This window comes from Apodemus sylvaticus, chromosome 14 (assembly GCF_947179515.1).
Source record: "Apodemus sylvaticus chromosome 14, mApoSyl1.1, whole genome shotgun sequence".
NCBI lineage: Eukaryota > Metazoa > Chordata > Mammalia > Rodentia > Muridae > Apodemus > Apodemus sylvaticus.
Genome location: NC_067485.1, coordinates 12,482,230 through 12,502,791, shown reverse-complemented (window position 1 = coordinate 12,502,791; position 20,562 = coordinate 12,482,230). Strand labels below are relative to the sequence as shown.

Genomic DNA, 20,562 nt, shown 5'->3' with positions numbered 1-20,562 from the left:
GCATGCAGTACCACAGGGCTTCAAGACACTCTGCAAAGAAGACAAGGGCCTTGAGGTAAGGCGCTTAGGGGCTGGCCATGGGAAGCTGGCGGTGCGGACCAGAGAGCAGTCACTGAAGCGAAGTCTCTTATTTGACTCAGGAAACTGCCAAAGAACTCAATGTGAACCTTGCAAGCTGCTGAAGCATTTGAAGCCAAAGTGGGAAGGGGAAAGGTTTGATAGCTAGGTGCCTCGGGGTTGAACCAAAGAAATTTAAAGTTTTGAGCTGTCATTCCTCTTACTCTACAGAACAATAAACCATTTCTTATTAAGGCTGTGACATGCAACAGTCAATTGCTCATGACCACTAGTGATGACCAGTTCAGTGGCTACACCAAGAAATTCCAAAGAACTTCCCAAAGCCAAACTTGTATCCAGCAAGGTCATGGTCACTGTTTGGTGGTCTGCTTTTGGTCTGATCCACTGTAGCTTCGGAATTCAGTGAGACCATTATGTCTGAGATCTGTACTCAGCAAATTAAGAAACACAGCACTGAGAAGTGTGATACCTGCAGCCAGCACTGGTCAACAGAAATTGCCGGAATTCATCATTAGGACACCAGACCACATACTGTACAACTAAAACCTCAAAAGTTAAACTAGACTACAAATTTCTGCTTTATTTATTTACTTGACCTCCTACCAATCAACTACCACTTCAACCTTTTTGAAGGAAAATGCTCTAAAAGTCAGCAGAATATAGAAACACAGAAGCCAATGAGCTGGTTCCATAGGTAAAAGGCACATGTCCCTGAGCCTGATGACCTGAGCTCAGTCCCTGGAACCTATATAGTAGAAGAAAAAAATCGACTCCAAGCCGTCCACTGACCTCTACAATGCATTGGAATTTGGGAGGGTAGGGTTGGGGGAGAGAAAGAGACTTTCTAAAAGTTTCTCAAATCCTGAAGCATGAAGTTTAATACTATAAAAATAAACATTTTTCATCAGGAAAAAAATGCACTGACTATAACAGTCCCCATTTTGATTAATAAAGAATGTTTGAACCTAGTCAGGATTTAAAATTCATGCTCTAAAACCTCTAAACTAACTTAAAAATGGGTAGCAGCAGCAATATAGAAGACCTGAACATTTAAACTCAGGCCAAGTTTGACTTTGTTACTGTTGGCTGCATGACTTAGTTACATATAATTTACCTTTATTTGAAAAGAAAAAGAAAGAGAGGGAGGGAGGGAGGGAGAGAGAGAAAGAGAGGGGGGAGAGAGAAGGAAGGAAGGGGAAGGAAAGGAAGAAAAGGAAGAAAGGAAGAAAGAGGAGAAAGAAAGAAAGAAAGAAAGAAAGAAAGAAAGAAAGAAAGAAAGAAAGAAAGAAAGAAAGAAAGAAAGAAAGAAAGAAAGAAAGAAAGAAAGAAAGAAAGAAGGAAGGAAGGAAGGAAGGAAGGAAGGAAGGAAGGAAGGAAGGAAGGAAGGAAGGAAGGAAGGAAGGAAGGAAGGAAGGAAGGAAGGAAGGAAGGAAGGAAAGTTAAAAAGGGGCTATGGTTTGGAGGTTAACTGCCTGCTTAGCACACACAAGGTCCCAGGTTCAATTCCAGGATTTGATGGGATGGGAGGGAGAAGAGAGAAGACAAACTACGCCACTCCACTATTCTAAAGTAAATGGAATACCTACAGTGATAAGTGACGTATGATATCAGGTGCTCATTATCCAACTACTGTCAGTGCTATCTCACACACAGCTTACCAGATGATGAGTATAAACAAAAATGGAAACAAGTGTTTTCACCATAACAACTTATCCAAGAACACAGAGATATTAATAAAAATTGCAGCAATGTGAGTGATACAGTCCAAGAGGAAGGTCAATACTAATGTAAGATCACAGAGAAGGAAGAACAGGAAGAAGCTGTTAGTTGGTACTAAGTTACAGCTAGGAAGTAGTAGGGAGCTCTGGTTTACTATTATATAGTTGGCGATTACATTTTAACAAGCTAGAAGAAGGGGTTTTTAATGTTTTTAACTACAAAGAAATGAAGAATAGACATTTAAACTGATTTAAACATTACACAATGTATACATGAATCAAGTATCATTAATATCCATTAATATTTACAAGCTTAAATCTTTCACACATTAGTTTTTAAAGGGAAGATCATTACAGAAAATCACAACTATTCAAAATACAGAGAACAACAGACTGTGAGAGCCCAACCCCAAAGGATATATCTACACTAAAATTCCTGAACTTAACTGAGGCTCAGGAAATACCATGGCAGAGGGAGAACAAACATTTTGAGAGACAGAAGAAAGAAGTCTGCTGTGAGATGTGTCTCCTAAAAGCTACACCCATAGGTGTATCATAAATCGCAACAATATGACACTACCAACAGACATGTTTATGTGAAAAGAGGGAAATACCCCAGGGCCCTACACCCCTAGACAAAGAACTTCAACCAAGTAATGACCACTGAGAAGTAGAGTCTCCCAGGGATAAGCTCCCCAACTGGTTATCCAATACCAATGGTTGGCCCAGAAATCATACATACAAGTAACACTAAACATACTCAGCAGGTTGTATCTGTGCACATGTGAGTGTGCATGTACACATAACTATAGTAATGAAAGAAAAGACATATTTTTAAGAGTGAGAAAGAGACATGGGAGGGATTGGGAGGAGGGAGGAAAGGGAGATATTGTATAATTATATTTTAATGAAAATAAAGTTTTAATGAAAAAAAACCAGCAAACAAAATTTCTGCCTAACAACTCACTATTTTAATGTACTGTTGGAAATCGCTCTGCTTTCAGGGGGCAACATCTATGCCTGACCTCTTCCTCAGAATGTGCTCTTAGTCAAGCTACAACCCACACCCCAAGGAAGTCTTCTATATTGCTTAATCTCCTGCAACTCAACTTCTATATTATGACACTGCAAAATGCTCACTGCTTCCCCAAAGCACCAAACACCAATTTATAAATTCAAAGAAAAAAAAAGTTAACCTAAGAACCATGCAGAAGCAGGCTCATTTTTCAAGTACCGAAAAGGAACAGATGAGTGTGTACACTGACATTATAAGAAAAAGAAATTCAGGCTTTCAAACAAGATGGTAGAATGGGCAACCAGAGCAATACAGGGGACGGGAACTAGTCGCTTCTCTTGGTCCACGTCCCGGTGTATCAGAGAAGGTGAATGCAGCATGCCCACTCACCTGCTGCCGTCCAGGGCCGGCTGTGCAGTTGCCCTACTGTCATTTTTTTTCTTGGCCTCTCTTCGTCTCCGAGTCAACACTTCCCCATTTAAAAAAAAAAAAAGTTAGCTGGTAATAAACTCAGGATATGAAAGACAAGTTTAAACCTATTCTGTGGGGAAGAAGTTCACTAACTGGGAAACCATAACCTTTCTAATACTGAAAATAACGTCGGGCGGGGGTGGTGCATGCCTTTAATCCTAGCACTTGGGAGGCAGAGGCAGGTGTATTTCTGAGTTTGAGGCCAGCCTGGTCTACAGAGTGAGTTCCAGGACAGCCAGGGCTACACAGAGAAACCCTATCTCGGAAAAAAACAAAACAAAACAGAAAGAAAAAAAAAGAAAATAACACACAAATGACCAAAACTGCTAGCCACAAGATGTTCTTTTGTTACCAATCCATAAGATATAAAAATCTAGTTCACTCCAAGGAATGTTTCTGTGTTCTACATATACATCAGTCAATCAAGGAACATATACATCCTCTACCAAAATTCTGCCTGGTATAACACATATCCAATGAAGTACTATATGAAATGCAGTCATGACAGCTACACGTGAGTTCCTACATAAGCCCCAATCCTTAAAAAATTTTCAGTGTTCCGCTTTCTAAGTGAGGGAGATTAGAACAGTAAGCACGGCTGGTCTCCTCTACTACACTAGGACCACCTCTGACTTCTCCTGGGTTCAGTACAGGTGATATAAATATTTGTCGCACATCAAAAGATATCTGCTTATAAAATCATAATCCCTCTTAATGATCTTGTAGGTTATTTAATCAAGTGTTTTCTAGTCTTTGGCAAACAAAAAGTAAACATTTCTTTTCAAAGTATGCCTTCCTTACACTTAAGACACCACAGAGACTCTTTATAAAAAGTTACTAGTTCACAAAACACCCTATCCTGTGAATTACTTGAATTTTTAGTGTCTACAATCTGGGTTATACCAGCTATTGAATAAATAAATATCTATGAGGTTGCAGTTAAGTACTTGCCACACAAGCCAAAGGACCTGACTTTGATCCCAGGTACAAAACAGGATACGGTGGCAGGCTTTTGTTGTCCCAGTGATGGAGAGACAGAGACAAGATCTCTGAGGTTTGCGGGCCAGCCAGTCTGTTCTAATCAGCAAGTTCTAGGTCCCATTGAGAGATGCTACCTCAAAAAAAAAAGAAAGGAAGGAAGGAAGGAAGGAAGGAAGGAAGGAAGGAAGGAAGGAAGGAAGGAAGGAAGGAAGGAAGGAAGGAAGGAAAAAACAGGGCTAGAGAGATAGCTCAGCAGTTAAGGGCACTGACTGCTCTTCCAGAGAACCTGAATTCAATTCCTAGCCACCACATGGTGGTTCACAACCACCTTGGATGAGATCTGGTGCCCTCTTCTGGTCTTCAGGCATACATGCAGGAAAAAGCTGTATACATAATAAATAAATACATTTTTTTTTTAAAAAAAGGAGAGAGGAAAAAAAAGAAGAAGAAACAAAAAACAAAGACAGTCCCCCCTCAAAAAAAGAATGGGAGAGAAATGGCTCTCTTACTCAGTGGATAAAGGGGCCTGCCTTCGATATGAGTTTCTGATCTGGGTTGGACCCCCAGAATCTACCACAGGACCCACACTGTGGAAGGAGAGAACAGATGTCCACTAGCTCCATTCATCTCCATGTGTGTGATAGTATGCTTGTGCCCCCATTCAAACATGCACACATACTACTCACATATAAAATTATAATAGATTAAATCCAAAAAACACATATAACCTGGTAAAACATATATAAAGGTCTCCTAATCACCCAGAAAGGGTCTCTAAGATGACTGTCATGCTACTAATTCAGCCAGAGATTTGCATCAAGGCTGCCTTCTCTCACTGTGAGGTTCAATCACAATGTGATTTTTCTCACCAGAAGATTCTCAGCTAATAAGTAAACGCCTTTATTTCATTGATAACTTCTAACTCAAAACACTTGTATAATTATGTTGATAGTTCCTAAATGTAGGTCCTTAAACCCTCAAAAACCAGACATCATTGGGTCCATTTTGACAATGAGATCATTTTAAAAGCTTAGTCATCTGAAATTTGTAAATGACTCTCTGGAACACGATTTAAAGTCAGACAGACTCCAAAGCCAGTACTGCAGTGCTAGAGAAGCCTGTCCTGGCTCAGGCTGTAGGAATTTTAAGTTTAGAGATGAGCTTGCCGGGCGGTGGTGGTGCACGCACACCTGTAATCCCAGTACTCTGGGAGGCAGAGGCAGGCGGATTTCTGAGTTCGAGGCCAGCCTGGTCTCCAGAGTGAGCTCCAGGACAGCCAGGGCTATACAGAGAAACCCTGTCTCAAAAAAACCAATTCCAAAAAACTAAGAGAGAGAGGGGGGGGCACTTGCCTGTTGTTTGTTTCCTGATGGTGGTGGAGATTCAACTCACAGCCTCATGAATGCAAAGCAAAAGCTCTACCACTACTCTACACCCCACTTTCTCTCTTAAGAGCTGCATTTGAAAGTTCTTCTCTTGACTTTAACATACAATGGTGCTACAGTAACCTCTGTGCTAGTTTCTTCAATGTCTTTCCTCATAAAGACACAAAAGTGTTCATATAAAAATATTCTTGGGCTGGAGAGAAGGCTCAGACGTTAAGAGCACTGACTGCTCTTCCAGAGGTCCTAAGTTCAAATCCCAGCAACCACACAGTGGCTCACAACCATCTACAATTGGATCACAACCATCTGTAATTGGATCCAATGCACTCTTCTGCTGTCTGAAAATAGCTACAGTGTAGTCACATATACAAAATAAATAAATCTTTTTAAAAATATATTCTTACCAATACTATCACCCTAAAAAGTTTACACCTTGAAAACACCATTCCATCTATGTGAATTTGAAAGTCCAGAGCAATTAGATTTTGTCTGTTTTTGTTTTTCTTTCTTTCTTTTAAAGATTTATTTACTTATGTGAGTACACTGTAGCTGTCTTCAGACACCAGAAGAGGCATCCAATCCCATGATAGATGGCTGTGAGCCACCATGTGGGTGCTGGGATTTGAACTCAGGATCTTCGGAAGAGCAGTCAGTGCTCTTAAACCGCTGAGCCATCTCTCCAGCCCCTTGTTTTTGTTTTTCAAGACAGGATTTTTCTGTGTAGTCTTGGCTGTCCTAGAACTATATCTATAGACCAGGCTGGCCTCCAACTCACAGAGATCCACCTGCCTCTGCCTCCTGAGTGCTGAGATTAAAGGTACACACCACCACTGCCTAGCACCACGTAATCAAAAAAAAAAAATCATAAAAAGACCACCAAACAGTGTGTGCCTCATACCATAATTCATATGAGATCTACAATATCATTCATGAAACACACTTGAAAGACTCAGAAATGTATAGGAGCAGGTGAAACTGCTGACAGGTTGGCTAGCGAGCTCCAGGGAGGAAGGTTCCGTAAGTGCTCATCTGCTTGAAAAAGAATGTTCCGTGATACAACTGCCTAAGAGTTGCCCATGCACCTAGTAAGTAACCCACAAAGCTCACTGCTCACCAAAGAAGATGTGATGGGGTGATTTCTTTGGTCTGTTGTTGGTGTCCTATCTAGGGTTACACCTCTCCAAGAAAAGAGAAGTCCCACCACACTGGCCCCTCAGCATCCTAGCACAGTGAGTGGGATAGCATGGGTTAGTGCTAAGAACAAGTGGATCCTAAGTGGATCTGCTGCAAGCAGACACAATGTGTTTTACATTTTCTATACATTATATACATATATTTTCTCCTGCAGCCCAACAGCAATGTCTCTATGTAGTCAAGAATTGCCTCTACTTCCACTATTCCAGGTGTGCACCTGGACACTCACGCCACATACCACATCCATCACCAGCTTTAAATTGTGGAGTGGCATAAGCCTATAATTCTAGAACCCAGGAAGCTGAGACAGGATAGGCACAGATTCAATGCCACTCAGGCTTCAAACCTGCAGTCCTCCTGCCTCAGCCTCCACACTCAGCTATAATGGCACTTGTACCTACAGAGTACAATATATGAAACAGAAATAAACATACAAATAACTTTCAAAGCTGAAAAGACACCTTCTCCCAGTCTGAGTCTATGAGCTCCTGTTCCACGTATCATTCTCCTACTGCCTTCCACACTGCCCACAGCACCATGCTTAATTGTTGCTGTTCTGTACATGCCTTACATGTGTATATTTAAGTGGTTTATGTTATCTTACATTAATGCCCCTTTCCTTTAAATTTCCAATAATGTTTTCCTCTGAAACAACAGAGGATCCTCTTCGTATAGCTCCCTGAGTAGTTTCAGCACGGTAGCACAGCTATTTATGCACACTTCTCATCTATCCAGCTAAACCATGATTTCCATGAGACCAGATCCTATTTCTAATTTGTGTATCTCCCCATACCACCCTGTCTCCTAAATCCACACGTTTTCTATTAAACCCATCCCACTTCATGACTGTTAACACTTTAAAATAGGTACTAATAGCAATACAGCTCATCTAAGAATCCTGAGTTCACAAACTCCACACTACTACAAAAAGGATCACTGGAGAGCTTCACAAATTACATCCCGAGCATTCACTAACAGGTGTATAGGACAGAGAAGGCCCAGCTTTGTCTAACCTGAGAAATATACCCTGTATGACTCTAGACTATAACTATCTACCTGGGCAAAGAGTAAACACAGTTACTGCATGCAGCTTCCTAAACCTACTACTATGTATCTCTTACTAACTTGTTTTTGTTTTTGACACTGAGGGACTCTGCTCAGCCCTGGTTATCCTGGAACTCTCAGTGAAGACCAGGCTGGCCTTGAATTCAGAGATCCACCTGCCTCTGCCTCCCAAGTGCTGGGATTAAAGGTGTGGGACACTACTCCTGGTTTAACTCAGTTTTACCATTTTGACTCTTAGGCCTTGATGTACATCTTCTCCTTACTTGTACCCAACTGACAGCTTATCTACTTATTAAGAACACAGACCCTTATAAATACTACATAAACAGGAAGAAGTAGTTCATAACTTATTAAATACCTTGGCATAATGCTTTATATATCTACCCACACATATTACAGAGTGCCTCAGATTCTCATGACCCTACTGTTGGACTAATTTTATAGATGAGGAGCCTGATTCTGAAAGAAGCAAATATTACTGATAAAATTTAAATCCCCATATGCCTAGCTCCAAAGCGTACATTTCACCCACTCTATCATACTGCCCAAAACAAAATGCCAACTCGCTTCTCCCAGCTCTACCCTGGTCCCCCATTCTAATAATCTATTATCCAGCAGCAACCTGAGTGACGCTTTTCTTAAAATTGCCATCCTCTGCTTAAACATTCATTCTTTGTTCAAGTCTCTCCCAGCAGTTACTCTCAAGAGGAAAAGTCTAAGTCCTTTTTAGAGTCTAGAGCTCTGATTTACTTGCCCCTTCCTAATTTTTCTCTAGTCTCTTGTTTATCTCTCTCATTTGTCCTACTCCAGCTGTACTTAACCCTGTTCATGTGTGAGGGTTTTGAAGATACTTTTTTCCCTCTCTGTCTCTAACTACCATAGTTAGGGCTTCTGTTGCTGTCATAAGACCTAAAGCAACTTGGGGAGGAAAGGGTTTATTTCAGCTTCTAGTTCCATATCACTGAAGGACGTGAGAGCAGGAACCTGGTGGCAGGAGCTGGTGCAGAGGCCCTGGAGGATAGCAGCTTACTGGATTCCTCTTTATGGCTTGCTCAGTCTGCTTTCTTATAGCATCACCAGCCAAGGAGTGGTACTGCCCGCGGTAAGCTGGACCTTCCCACATCACTCATCAATCAAGAAAATATATCACCAACTTGCTCAAAGGCCAATCTGGCAGGGACATTTTCTCAACTAAGGTTCCCCTTCCCAAATTACTCTAGTTTCTGTCAAGCTGACATAAAACCAGCTAGCATGGTAACATATTCTCTTCCTGTAATGGCTACTATTAGCTGTCAACTTAACTACATCTGGAATGGGCTACAATCCAGAAATGGAGACCACACTTGATTTTTAACTTATTTTGAAGTGAGTGAACCCACTTCTAGTCCAGATCTTTGAGGTAGGAAAACATATGACTTCAATCCAGACTTTAAGGCAGGAAGACACACCTTTAATCTGGGCCATACCTTCTCCTGCAACGCTAGCTATTTACGGGCAGAGAAGGAAGTGTCTGCGCCTTGCTTGCTAGCACATCTATTACTTCAATAGCTTTACTGCCTACTCCTTCAGGATTCCAGTGTATACTGAAGACCAGCTGGGACATCCAGCCTTGTGGACTGAACTTTACATCCACAGCTTGTGTTCTCAGTTTATTCAGTGTTGTGTGTGTGTGATATACACACACATACAAAGAGAGAGAAGGGGAGAGAGAGAGAGAGAGAGAGAGAGAGAGAGAGAGAGAGAGAGAGAGAGAGAGAGAGAGAGAAGAAGAGAGAGAGATTCATTCTATAAGTTCTGTTACTCTAGAGAACCCTAGCACACTTTCTCACCTTAAAATTTCATTTCCTTTGGGTCTCTACTCAAATGCCACCTTTTTTAATTTTATTTTTTAAATTTTATTGTATGTGAATGAGTGTTTGCCTGAAAGTATCCATGTGACTTGAGAGATCAAAGACAGTGTTGAATCCCCTGGAACTGGAGTTCTATTTCTAAGCCACCATGTGGGTGCTGGGAATCAAGTATGGGCCCTCTGCGAGCACAGCGCGCTCTCAACTGCTGAGCTACCTCTCCAGCCCCAAATGTCACTGTCTGTGGAACCTTTCTGACCACTATTTTAAATTGTTAGTGTTAGTCTATATTCCCTCTTGTGCTTTGTACTTTTTCCCCTAATTACTTATCACCAGGGAAGAGAAACAGTTTAGGCAGTTACATGCCACACAAGCATGCCAGTGTACCTTGGAATCCTAGCTCTAGGGAGGTAGAGCCTGGAGGGCTGCTGGTGTCCACTGGCTAGCCAGGCTAGTCTTAGCAAGCCCTAAGTCCTAGTGAAAGATCTTGTTTCAAAAATCAAAGTGGATGGCTCCCAAGGAATAACAGCTGAGGCTGACCTGCGGCCTTCATATGCATGCACACACATGCACACGCACACCCATACAAAATAAATTTTAAAAATTTATCACCACTTGGCATGTTACTTCCTTACTTGCTCCATGGTTTTACTTGTTCCACGTTACTTCCTTCCTTGCTCCGCCACCAGAATGTACACTCCATGAGAGTAGTAACGTCTATAGTAATTCAATGGGTCTGATATCTAGTGGGTATTAATACATACTGACGGAGTAAGTAGGGAGCTTTATTCTGCCTAAGTGTGTACATAAAATGATCTCCAATGTTTTCCAGAAAATAAATAACAAAGGCAGTTCAGTCTTGCCCCAGTCTAGAACACTGTAGTAAATCTTATCCCCCACAGACAATCCTTTTAAAGAACATTCTACTTTTTTATAGTTCTGATCAGATAGGCATGTTACTGAATAAACTGAGCACACAAGCTAGCTTAACCACAATGTAGTATTGTAATCAAATAAAACTTACAGCAAAGTTAATCAGACACATCTTTAATGACATGCATAATTGTTATTGTGCTGCACGGTAACTAGGCATAAATGGCAGACATTCCATGTAAATGATGCTAATTACTATTCCTGTTACACAGCAAACCAAGCATGTCTAGGATCAGCTTCGGGGAAATATGGAAAGGAGGGAGAAACCTGGGTATTTAACTGAGAGGTAAAACCTCTCTTACTCTGGTCCGCAGGCTCTGTTTTGTGGCTTATTCCCATTCTCGAGATGGAAAACTTTCCCTCTTTGGTATAAGAAGTCTGCTATCCCAGATTTAGAAATTATGTTGAGAGGAACAAGGGAGCTGTGGACACAGGCAAGGTGGCAGAAACTAAGAGAGATTAAATTTTCTTAGAATCAAATAAAGGTCACACACACACTAAAGTGTTTCACAAAATTCCTAACTTGCCCAGCCTACCTAGATCCTCAAATGGTTCCCAAGACAACAGGAGTAAGCAGACTATGGGATGGTTCCAGTGAGAATTCTCTGCTCCAAAATCTACAAGGCCTACACTTGATCTTAGCCAAAAGGCCGAGAAGCGATTCTACAAGGCCTAAAATGCCAGCTTTCATGGTCCAGACAAAGACCCCAGCGTCTCTAGGACATGATCCCAATTCCCTGCCCTCCTTTCTCCCACTGTACTCATTTTTGCAGGGACATTTACTCTAACCAACTGTAATTACTTTCCTGAGTAAAAATTTACTTTCCCAATAAGACCACAAACCCCATGGTAGCAGAAACCTTGCTTTAAAACTTCTCTAGTAACCCACATACAAGGCTTGCCAACAATTTCTCTAAGTGTTCCAGGGCCTGGAGATGGCCTGGTGATTAAAGTGTTTACTGCACAATCATGAAGACTAGTACACAGTACACATGGAACAAGCTGGTCATCCCACACATGCCTGAAGCCCATCTCTGATCAGAGTGAGACACGGGGATCAGTGGAGCTTGCTAAAAAGTCTAATCTAGCTGAGAAAATGTGAGCCCGTGTTCAGAGAGAGCCCGCCCAGAGGATCAGGTGGAGAGGAGGCTACTCAATGCCCTCTTCTAGCTCCTACATATGTGGGATTCAGGGATCAGAAACAGGTTACCATATAGGAGTACTACTTCCTACACCTGCCCGTGCTCTGAATAATGACATGGAGACTAATTATAAGCTTCAGGTATAAAAGCTAGGCAGACTCTTAAGTATCTGAGGTTATTCTGATCTAACCCGACTATGCTGGCCTGCCCTACTTCCCAGCCATGTGGCCTGTTACCTGCTATCTGAGTCTCACCCTGGCTGCTCCTTCTTCATCTGTGTCTATGTCTTTCTGTCTCTCTGCCTCTTTCCTTCCCTCCCTCTCCCTCTCTGGGCCCAGAAGTCCTGCCTTTTCCTCTCCTGCCCAGCTGTTGGCTGTTCAGCTCTTTATTTGACCAGTCAGAAGGGGATGGAGAACAATGTTCACAGAACACTGAGTCAGGAAAAGCTTCATAGCAATAGCAATCCCATGTCTGAACTGCAACGAGATCTCGGGGTACAGAGATCAGCATCTGAATATACAGTGCACATTACTATCCCCAACATTACCAGGGTTAGTAGCAGATGCCCTTACCCACTGGTCATTTTACCTGCCCTGGGATCTCTGACAGTTATGACATGGGTGGTAAGCAAAAAAATCCAGCAGTACACTGATCTACTCCAGGTATCTTTGGGAAGGGCACTCCTGAACCTTCAGGGTCATGGATGGCTAGACTGACAACTCATGGATCACTGCTGTGGCTGAGCAGAGGGGTCCTTTCTGATCATTTTAATGTATAGAATACTTGACACATATACAATTTCAAATTTAAATACAACTAAGTTATAAAAGCCAAGAAGCACGAAGAAGTTTGCAACACTTCTTATTGCCTAAGGCTTATATGTCATTTATATACTAGCTCATGGAGAACCAGCTATGTTGACATTATTTTGCTAGACGTTAAAAGAGTAGACAGAAAGGCAGAATCCAGATGTTATATCAAGGGATATGATTAACAAAAATATTTTCTTGGCCAACATTTCACACTGTATCATCTTAGAAAGGTAACACATTAATTTCAGTGTAACTCAGCAGATACATATAGGACAGAAATATAAATTAGGGATATTTTAATAGCTATCTCTAAGTAGAATGTCTGTTGAAATAAACCATCAAGAGATTTATTTTAAATAAAAAATGGATCACTCTAGAACTTAAGCTTCAAGTTTCTTTTTTTTTTCTTTTTTCTTTTTTTTGGTTTTTCCGAGACAGGGTTTCTCTGTGTAGCCCTGGCTGTCCTGGAACTCACTCTGTAGAGCAGGCTGGCCTCGAACTCAGAAATCTGCCTGCCTTTGCCTCCCAAGTGCTGGGATTAAAGGCATGTGCCACCACTGCCCAGCTAAGCTTCAAGTTTCTTAAGAATCCCAATATTTAAACATGTAAGTTAAGAAAAGGTCTACTGCATTGTACTGGCTTTTCAGCTATTCACAGTAAACAGCAAACAGAACATTAAAAGAAAAGGCTTTTTCCCTTTCCCTTCTCATGAGGAACTTGGAACTAGATGATACAACTACTAAGGACAAGGAACACGGATGTACTAGAAAATCAACTAGATATAAACAATAGCAACTTTGAGGACAGAGCCCCCGTACTGTATTCTACGGGATTATAAAAGTACCTTGCAAAGAAGTCAGTAGTTATGCTGTCAGCTGGGTATGGTGATCACACCTTTAACCCCAGCATCAGGATGCAGAGGCAGAAGGATCTCTGAGTACAAGGCCAGCCTGGTCTACATAATGAGTTCCAGGCCAGTCAAGGCTATAAAGTAAAACCCTATCTCAAAACAAACCCAAAAATCTAGGCTATCCTGGTAAGTTTTTACCTGTTTCCTGCTCCATCAGACCATTGCAGTACATGGCATGCTGCTCAATCTTTGTGGGAGGAAAGTCTTGGTTACACAGTGGGCAGGATACCCGGGTATTAGATGAGACTGCAGGAGAAGGATTTTCTTTCTTACCGGCTTCCCTATTATCAACCTAAAGAGCATGGCAAACAGCAATTGTAAGTGACAACTTTAGTTTATGTTTTTTCCTACAAAGAACAAGACACATTTCATTTACTTTCCAAGAAACAATACCTATCAATTCTTACCAGATTCAAAACCAAGGACTGAAAGCAAAGACTTAACTAGCCAGCTCTCAAGCTTCAGTCCTACTGTCCCCCATGACTTTCTTGCCGGAGGAACACTGGGATTGTATGTGTGGGGTGTGTGTGTGTGTGTGTGTGTCGGCTAGCCTTTAACATGGGTTTCAGGATCAGACACAGACCATCAAACTTGCACAGCACTTTTACCTGCAGAGCCACACTGCTCGTCCAAACTAATTGTGTTGTAGGACGTTAGGACATTCAAGTGGATCTGAAAGTTCTGCATGATGTTCCAAGGCTAGTCACTAAGTTTCCTACAAATCTAGGTTCTACTGTTCAGAGATCTCACACGGGAACCCTGAAATGTGCATGCAAAGCTATCTGAGCAAAGAGAGGAAGGCACATCCACCCTAGGTCTGCAAGCGGGTTGGGGTCACTGAAGGTCTCCGTGGTTACGGAGAAGCTACTTGGCATTCTAAAGTTCACTAAGCACAAAAATGTGGTATAAAAGGAATGTCACAAGTGCTCACAAAAACACTATATTGCTTTGTACTCATCTGCTGTTAAATAAAATACAGTGAATGTACCTATAACTATTAATGTATTTAAGAAAAAGGAGTCTTTATATTATTGTCTCAGTGTGATTGAAATGACTTCTAACAACATTATATAAAACTCAGAACGTTTCTGAAAATTCTTATCTTAAAAATAAAGACATTTTATTCAATACCACTGAAAAGGTCTATTTAAATATTAACTACCAGAAAGGAATTACAAGGCAGAAAGCGTGTGCAAAGAACTTTTATTAGGACTACACAACTGATTAGATTTGGTGTCTAAGAGCTGTTTCTTTTGTTTTAAAATACCATTCAGGCAAGATGGCTCAGAGGGTAAGGATATTTAACACCAATTCTGCTGACTTGAGTTCAATCCCTAGAATCTACCTAAATGGAAAAAATACCTATCTCCTGCAAATTGCCTTCTAACTTAACACACACACACACACACACACACACACACACAATTTGTGAAGTACCACACAATAAGATATCAAAAGTGGTACTCAAGACACAGAGTTATAATCCCTTATAGGTCACATCCACTATGTGACTCGCAGGCCATATCCCAGGAGAGCAGTGAATTCCACCAACTATATTTATACATGACAATATCATGTCAATACATCAGAAAACTGAAAATCTTTTTTTGGAGGGGGAAGGGGAGATTTTGTTTGTTTGTTTTTCAAGACGGGGTTTCTTTGTTGAGTCTTGGCTGTCCTAAAACTCATTCTGTAGACCACGCTGGCTTCAAACTCAGAGGTCCACCTGCCTCTGCCTCCCAAGTGCTTCTATATGACTCGATTCACATAAAAACTTACTAAACTATCTATTTGGCTTAGAACAACTTCTCCTAACTCACCTGGAAATGGTACCTATATGATAATATTCCTAAAGCACATTCTCAGACACAATAGAGAAAATATTATCCCATTATTTACAGAAAAAATTGACTACTGTAAGGAATCCAATCAGGGAGAGACTAGAGCTATAACAAGGAAGCCCGCCCTCAGTCAGCACTACCAAGCGGCTACCCCATTAACAAGCTAATGTCACCCAACAGCCATCAAACTTTCAAAGCAGAAAAACAATTTCTATATGTCCACTTCCACATGTGCCAAATCAGTTATATGTTTTATACTCTGTCTAATTTAATATTTTAAGAAACTCAGTTTTTAAAAAGTATTTGGGGAAAAAAAAGTATTTGGGGAGCCAGGTAGTGGTGGTACACACCTTTAACTGCAGCATTCGAGAGGCAGAGGCAGCAGATCTCTAAGTTTGAGGCCAGCCTAGTCTACTGAGTTAGTTCCAAGACAGCCAGGGCTACACAGAGAAAGCCTGTCCCATAAAATGAAAGCAAGCAAACAAAAAGAACTTGTTTTAAACTGTATAGTACATTGCTTTTTTTTTTTTTTTTTTTTTGATTCCTGGAACTTACTCTGTAGACCAGGCTGGCCTTGAACTCAGAAATCCGCCTGCCTCTGCCTCCCAGAGTGCTGGGATTACAAGTGTGCGCCATCACTGCCCGGCAGTACCACTCAGGAGTCAGAGGCAGGTGGATTATAGTAATTGAGGTCACCCTTCAACTTCTTGCAATGGAAACTTCCAAGATTAGAGGCATATATGGACATAAACAGTAATACTGAAAAGGGCTTATTTGATATGCAACAGTGTAGACACACACATTATAAATTCTAAATACTGTTTATGTTTTTAAGCCCAAAGAACAGAATCCTTTATGCTTAAGGATGGGTACGAAAGCAGCCTTGATAACTAAAGGTTTGCAGGGCTTCATCTGTATGTTAGGATAACTCTATTACTAATATTCTGTTCTTCATGTATCCTCAGTAAATATGTGCCAGAAACTAATTATTCCTGCACTACCATTAGGAAATCCCAGTCTACTACACACCAGGCTCCAAGAAATTTATATTTGATTCATGATAGCAGAGGTTCTAATGAATTACCTGCAGTGCAAAGACTAAGAAAGAAATCTAACATCAACTTGTTGTTTCCAAATATCCCTTTACAGTATAAAAAGGAATGAGAAATTTAAGTCTCTTTTAAAGTGTTTAGGATCATAAATATAAATACAAGCAAAACTTTTATTTCTATAGAAAAATTTATTCAACCCTCCTTCAAACTGCTTTTTACATCAACAGAATTACTAGAAAATTACTTAGTGAAATCCAACATGAAAAATACACAGTAAAAGATCTAGAGATGGCTAAGTGGGTAAAGTACTTTCTATTCAAGTATGAGGACCTGAATTTGAATCCTCAGCAGTCACAGAAAAGCTAGTAGTATACACCTGTAACTCCTGTATCAGGGGGACAGGGAGGGGCAGCAGAGAGGGAAAGGGCCCAGGGGGCTCTAGATTCAGTAAGAGACAGATCCTGTCTCAAAGAGTAAAAAGGAGACTAAGGAAGATAACATGGAATACAAACAGGTGAATGCACGTGAGCACGAGCACACACACTTTCACTTTCTTTCTTTCTTCTCTCTCTCTCTCTCTCTCTCTCTCTCTCTCTCTCTCTCTCTCTCTCTCTCTCTTTCTCTCTCTCTAAGAATCTTTGTCTCAAAAAAAAAAAAAAAAGATTTTCAGTTTCTATGCGTAGCCCTGGCTGTCCTGGAACTCACTATGTAAACCAGACTAACCTTGAACTCAAGAGAAACATCAGCCTCTGCCTCTCTAGGGCTAGGATTAATGGGATCCTGGATCACTCTAATAATCTCAACTTTATGTATATGGTCACACCTGTGTGGTCAGGGATGGTTAATGATGCAAATAGAGATTTATTTATTTGTCTTCCCTTTGTATTTCTGATAACATTTATAAATTAATGTTAAAAAATATGTTTATGTTAGTGATTCCCCATTGTTCATTTCTGCTACTTATCTGTAATGTAATAGAAAATGTCTCTATAAAGCGGTGGTGGCGCACGCCTGTGCTCCCAGCACTCTGGGAGGCAGAGGCAGGCGGATTTCTGAGTTCAAGGCCAGCCTGGTCTACAGAGTGAGTTCCAGGACAGCCAGGGCTATACAGAGAAACCCTGTCTCAAAAAAACCAAACCCAAAAAAACCAAGAAAAAAAAAGAAAAAAAGAAAATGTCTCTATAGATTTAGACACAAATCTATGTTCAGATTCTAGTTCCATCAGTAATATGCAATAGCAAATCACATAAATATTCTAAATCTTTCTTTTCCCATCTCTAACAGAAATAATGGAAGTACTCAAGAAATGGGAAGTGTCTGGCCTTGGTGGTGCACACACTTAATCCCAGCACTCAGGAATCAGAGGCAAGTGAATCTCTGTAAGTTTGAGGCCAGCCTGGTCTACATAGCAAATTCCAGGACAACCAGGGTTATGTAAAGAAACCCTGTTTCAAAAACAAAAATAAACAAACAAAGGAAATGGTGATATTTTTATAAACAGTGCTGAACTGATAACTTAAAAAATTTCTGAGATAAGTGGCCCTAAAGCTAAAACCCTATAACACCATCATCTTCTACGACAAGGCGACTGCTCTATCATACAGAAGACCAACAGCATAAAGAAATGACCAGGAGGAATTAAGAGGAGAGTACTCACCTGCTTACTCCTCACTGCCACTCGTCCTTCAATGGGGAGCTCTCTGCTATCTGGAGAGTCTTCTCTGTTGAGGTCAAGGGGCTCAAGGGAGCTTAACTGTGTCTCTGTAATTAAAGAAGAAAAGGAAACACCAGTAATTGTCATTTTGCTTCCTGCACTCTGAAGTTCAGAGTGAGATGACACTGCATTGACAACACAGACCTAGTTTATTTCCTCCTGAAGCTTCACTGTGACAGAATTTACATACAACAGAAGTCACCATTTTTTCAGCTTATAATTTGATGGCTTTTGATGAATTTATACTATGGAACTACCATCCAATACAGAAAGCATGTTTCCAGCATCCCATTAAAACCCCCTGTGCCCTTTGAAGTCAACTATACAAACCTACTGTATGTTCCTGCCAGTTGTCTTTCCTAGAGTATCATCTAAATGGAATCAGCCAGATATGGCAGCACACACTGTAATCCTAGCTATTCAGGAGGCTGACACAGAATTCAACTTCAAACCTGAGACAAGATAATGAGACTTGTCTTTGAAAAATGAAAAGCTCTTGGGCCGGGCGGTGGTGGCGCACGCCTGTAATCCCAGCACTCTGGGAGGCAGAAGCAGGAGGATTTCTGAGTTCGAGGCCAGCCTGGTCTACAGAGTGAAATCCAGTACAGTCAGGACTACACAGAGAAACCCTGTCTCAAAAAAACCAAAACTAAAAAAAAAAAAAAAAAAAAAAAGTAAAACTCACAGCACAGTGTATCTTTAGTATCATCTACTACTTAGTACCATGTAACTAAGAGGCAGCCACCCTGTCAGACGTTATCAATGGTCCATCCCCTTTTTCTGGTAAGTAATACTCTATTGAGTGAATATATTATAGTTGTCTATCTATCTATTGGCTTATTTCATGGTAGTCCTAGTTTCAAAATCTATTAATTTTTGATAGAAATCCCAAACTGCCTATATTAGAAATCTAAAACTGCCTAAGGTTAAAGGGATAAATAGGAAAAACAAAGTAGGACAAAAAATTAAGAATATGCATTCATTTCAAAGATATGCGATGGGGCTGGAGAGATGGCTCAGTGATTAAGACACTGACAGTTCTTTCAGAGGTCCTGAGTTCAATTCCCAGCAACCACATGGTGGCTCACAACCGTCTGTAATGGGATCTGATACCCTCTTCTGGTGTGTTTGAAGACTGCAAGAGTGTACTCGCATATGTAAAATAAGTAAATCTAAAAAAGAAAAACAATAAACAAACAAATTTTTTAAAAAGATATGCCATTCTTGAATACATTCTTTAAGCACTGCCTACTAGTTCACCAACTATTAATGGAACAGCAAGTCCCAGGGATTGTCCTATCTACTACTAACTCAAAGATATAGTGTAGATCAGGAGCAGGAAACTATTGATACCTCCTAGGCTCAATCTGGCTAGCTGCCGGGTTTTGTAAATAAGGCCTTACTGGAACAAAGCCATATTCATTCATCTATGTATTGTCCATGGCTACTTTTGTAGTAAAACAGAGATGAGTAGCTTTTACAAAATATATACATACCCCCCAAAAGCCTAAAATATTTACTAATCTTAAAGAAAAAAAGTTGGGGGGAGGTTTAGTGATTTAATAAAAAAAAATTAAAAAAAATTAAGTTTGGAGCTAGAGAACATCATACTAAGTGAGGTAACCCAGACTCAAAAGGTGAATCATGGTATGCACTCACTAATAAGTGGTTATTAACCTAGAAAACTGGAATACCCAAAACATAATCCACACATCAAATGAGATACAAGAAGAAAGGAGGAGTGGCCCCTGGTTCTGGAAAGACTCAGTGAAACAGTATTCGGCAAAACCAGAACGGGGAAGTGGGAATGGGTGGGAGGGAGGACAGGGGAAGAGAAGGGACTATCGGGGAGTGGGGGGGCTAGAAAAGGGGAAATCATTTGAAATGTAAATAAATTATATCGAATAAAAAAAAATTAAGTTTGCTAACTAGAAGTTCTATATAACAAGCGAATGATAATTAAATTTATATGACAACAACCCTGGTAAAGACATGCTATAAGCTCAGTGCCCATGTCCCATCTGAACAAAGGATGGCAGCGTGCTACCAATGATGGTACCAGGAAGTGGGAGGACTCTGCTCGTCAGAGTGAAGACCTAAGAAGATGGATGAGTGCCCTTCCATCACAACCCTGAGGGCTCTCACTCTGTCTCCATGGAAGGACACAGTGAGCAAGTGTATCTGTGAGCAAGGAGGTGGGCTCTCACTAGGCACTCAATCTGTCCATGCCTTGATCTCAGATTCCTCAACCTCCAAAACTCAGAGAAATACATGTCTGTTGTTTATAGCAGTCTATGGTGTTTCCTTTCCTTTTCTTTTTTAAAAAATGTTTTAAAATTCATTTTCTTTTTTTATGTTTGTCTGCATATATGTCTGCCTGTTGGCCATAGATGCTGGAAGAGAG

At 40.7% G+C, this 20,562-nt stretch overlaps 1 protein-coding gene across 6 annotated transcripts in view; it reads right to left on the bottom strand.

The window, feature by feature from the left end:
- Uimc1 (ubiquitin interaction motif containing 1) overlaps positions 1-20,562 on the bottom strand; it is a 69,299-nt gene that overhangs the window by 7,623 nt on the left and 41,114 nt on the right. For 5 of the 6 annotated variants that reach the window (XM_052156472.1, XM_052156474.1, XM_052156471.1 and 2 more), the window contains 3 exons: positions 18,102-18,205; positions 13,690-13,843; positions 3,202-3,280 (listed from right to left, as the gene is read on the bottom strand). In XM_052156472.1, coding sequence (XP_052012432.1) covers positions 3,202-3,280; positions 13,690-13,843; positions 18,102-18,205 — 337 coding nt within the window. The remainder of the gene's footprint in view (positions 1-3,201; positions 3,281-13,689; positions 13,844-18,101; positions 18,206-20,562) is intronic. The other variant, XM_052156475.1, reaches the window with a different exon arrangement.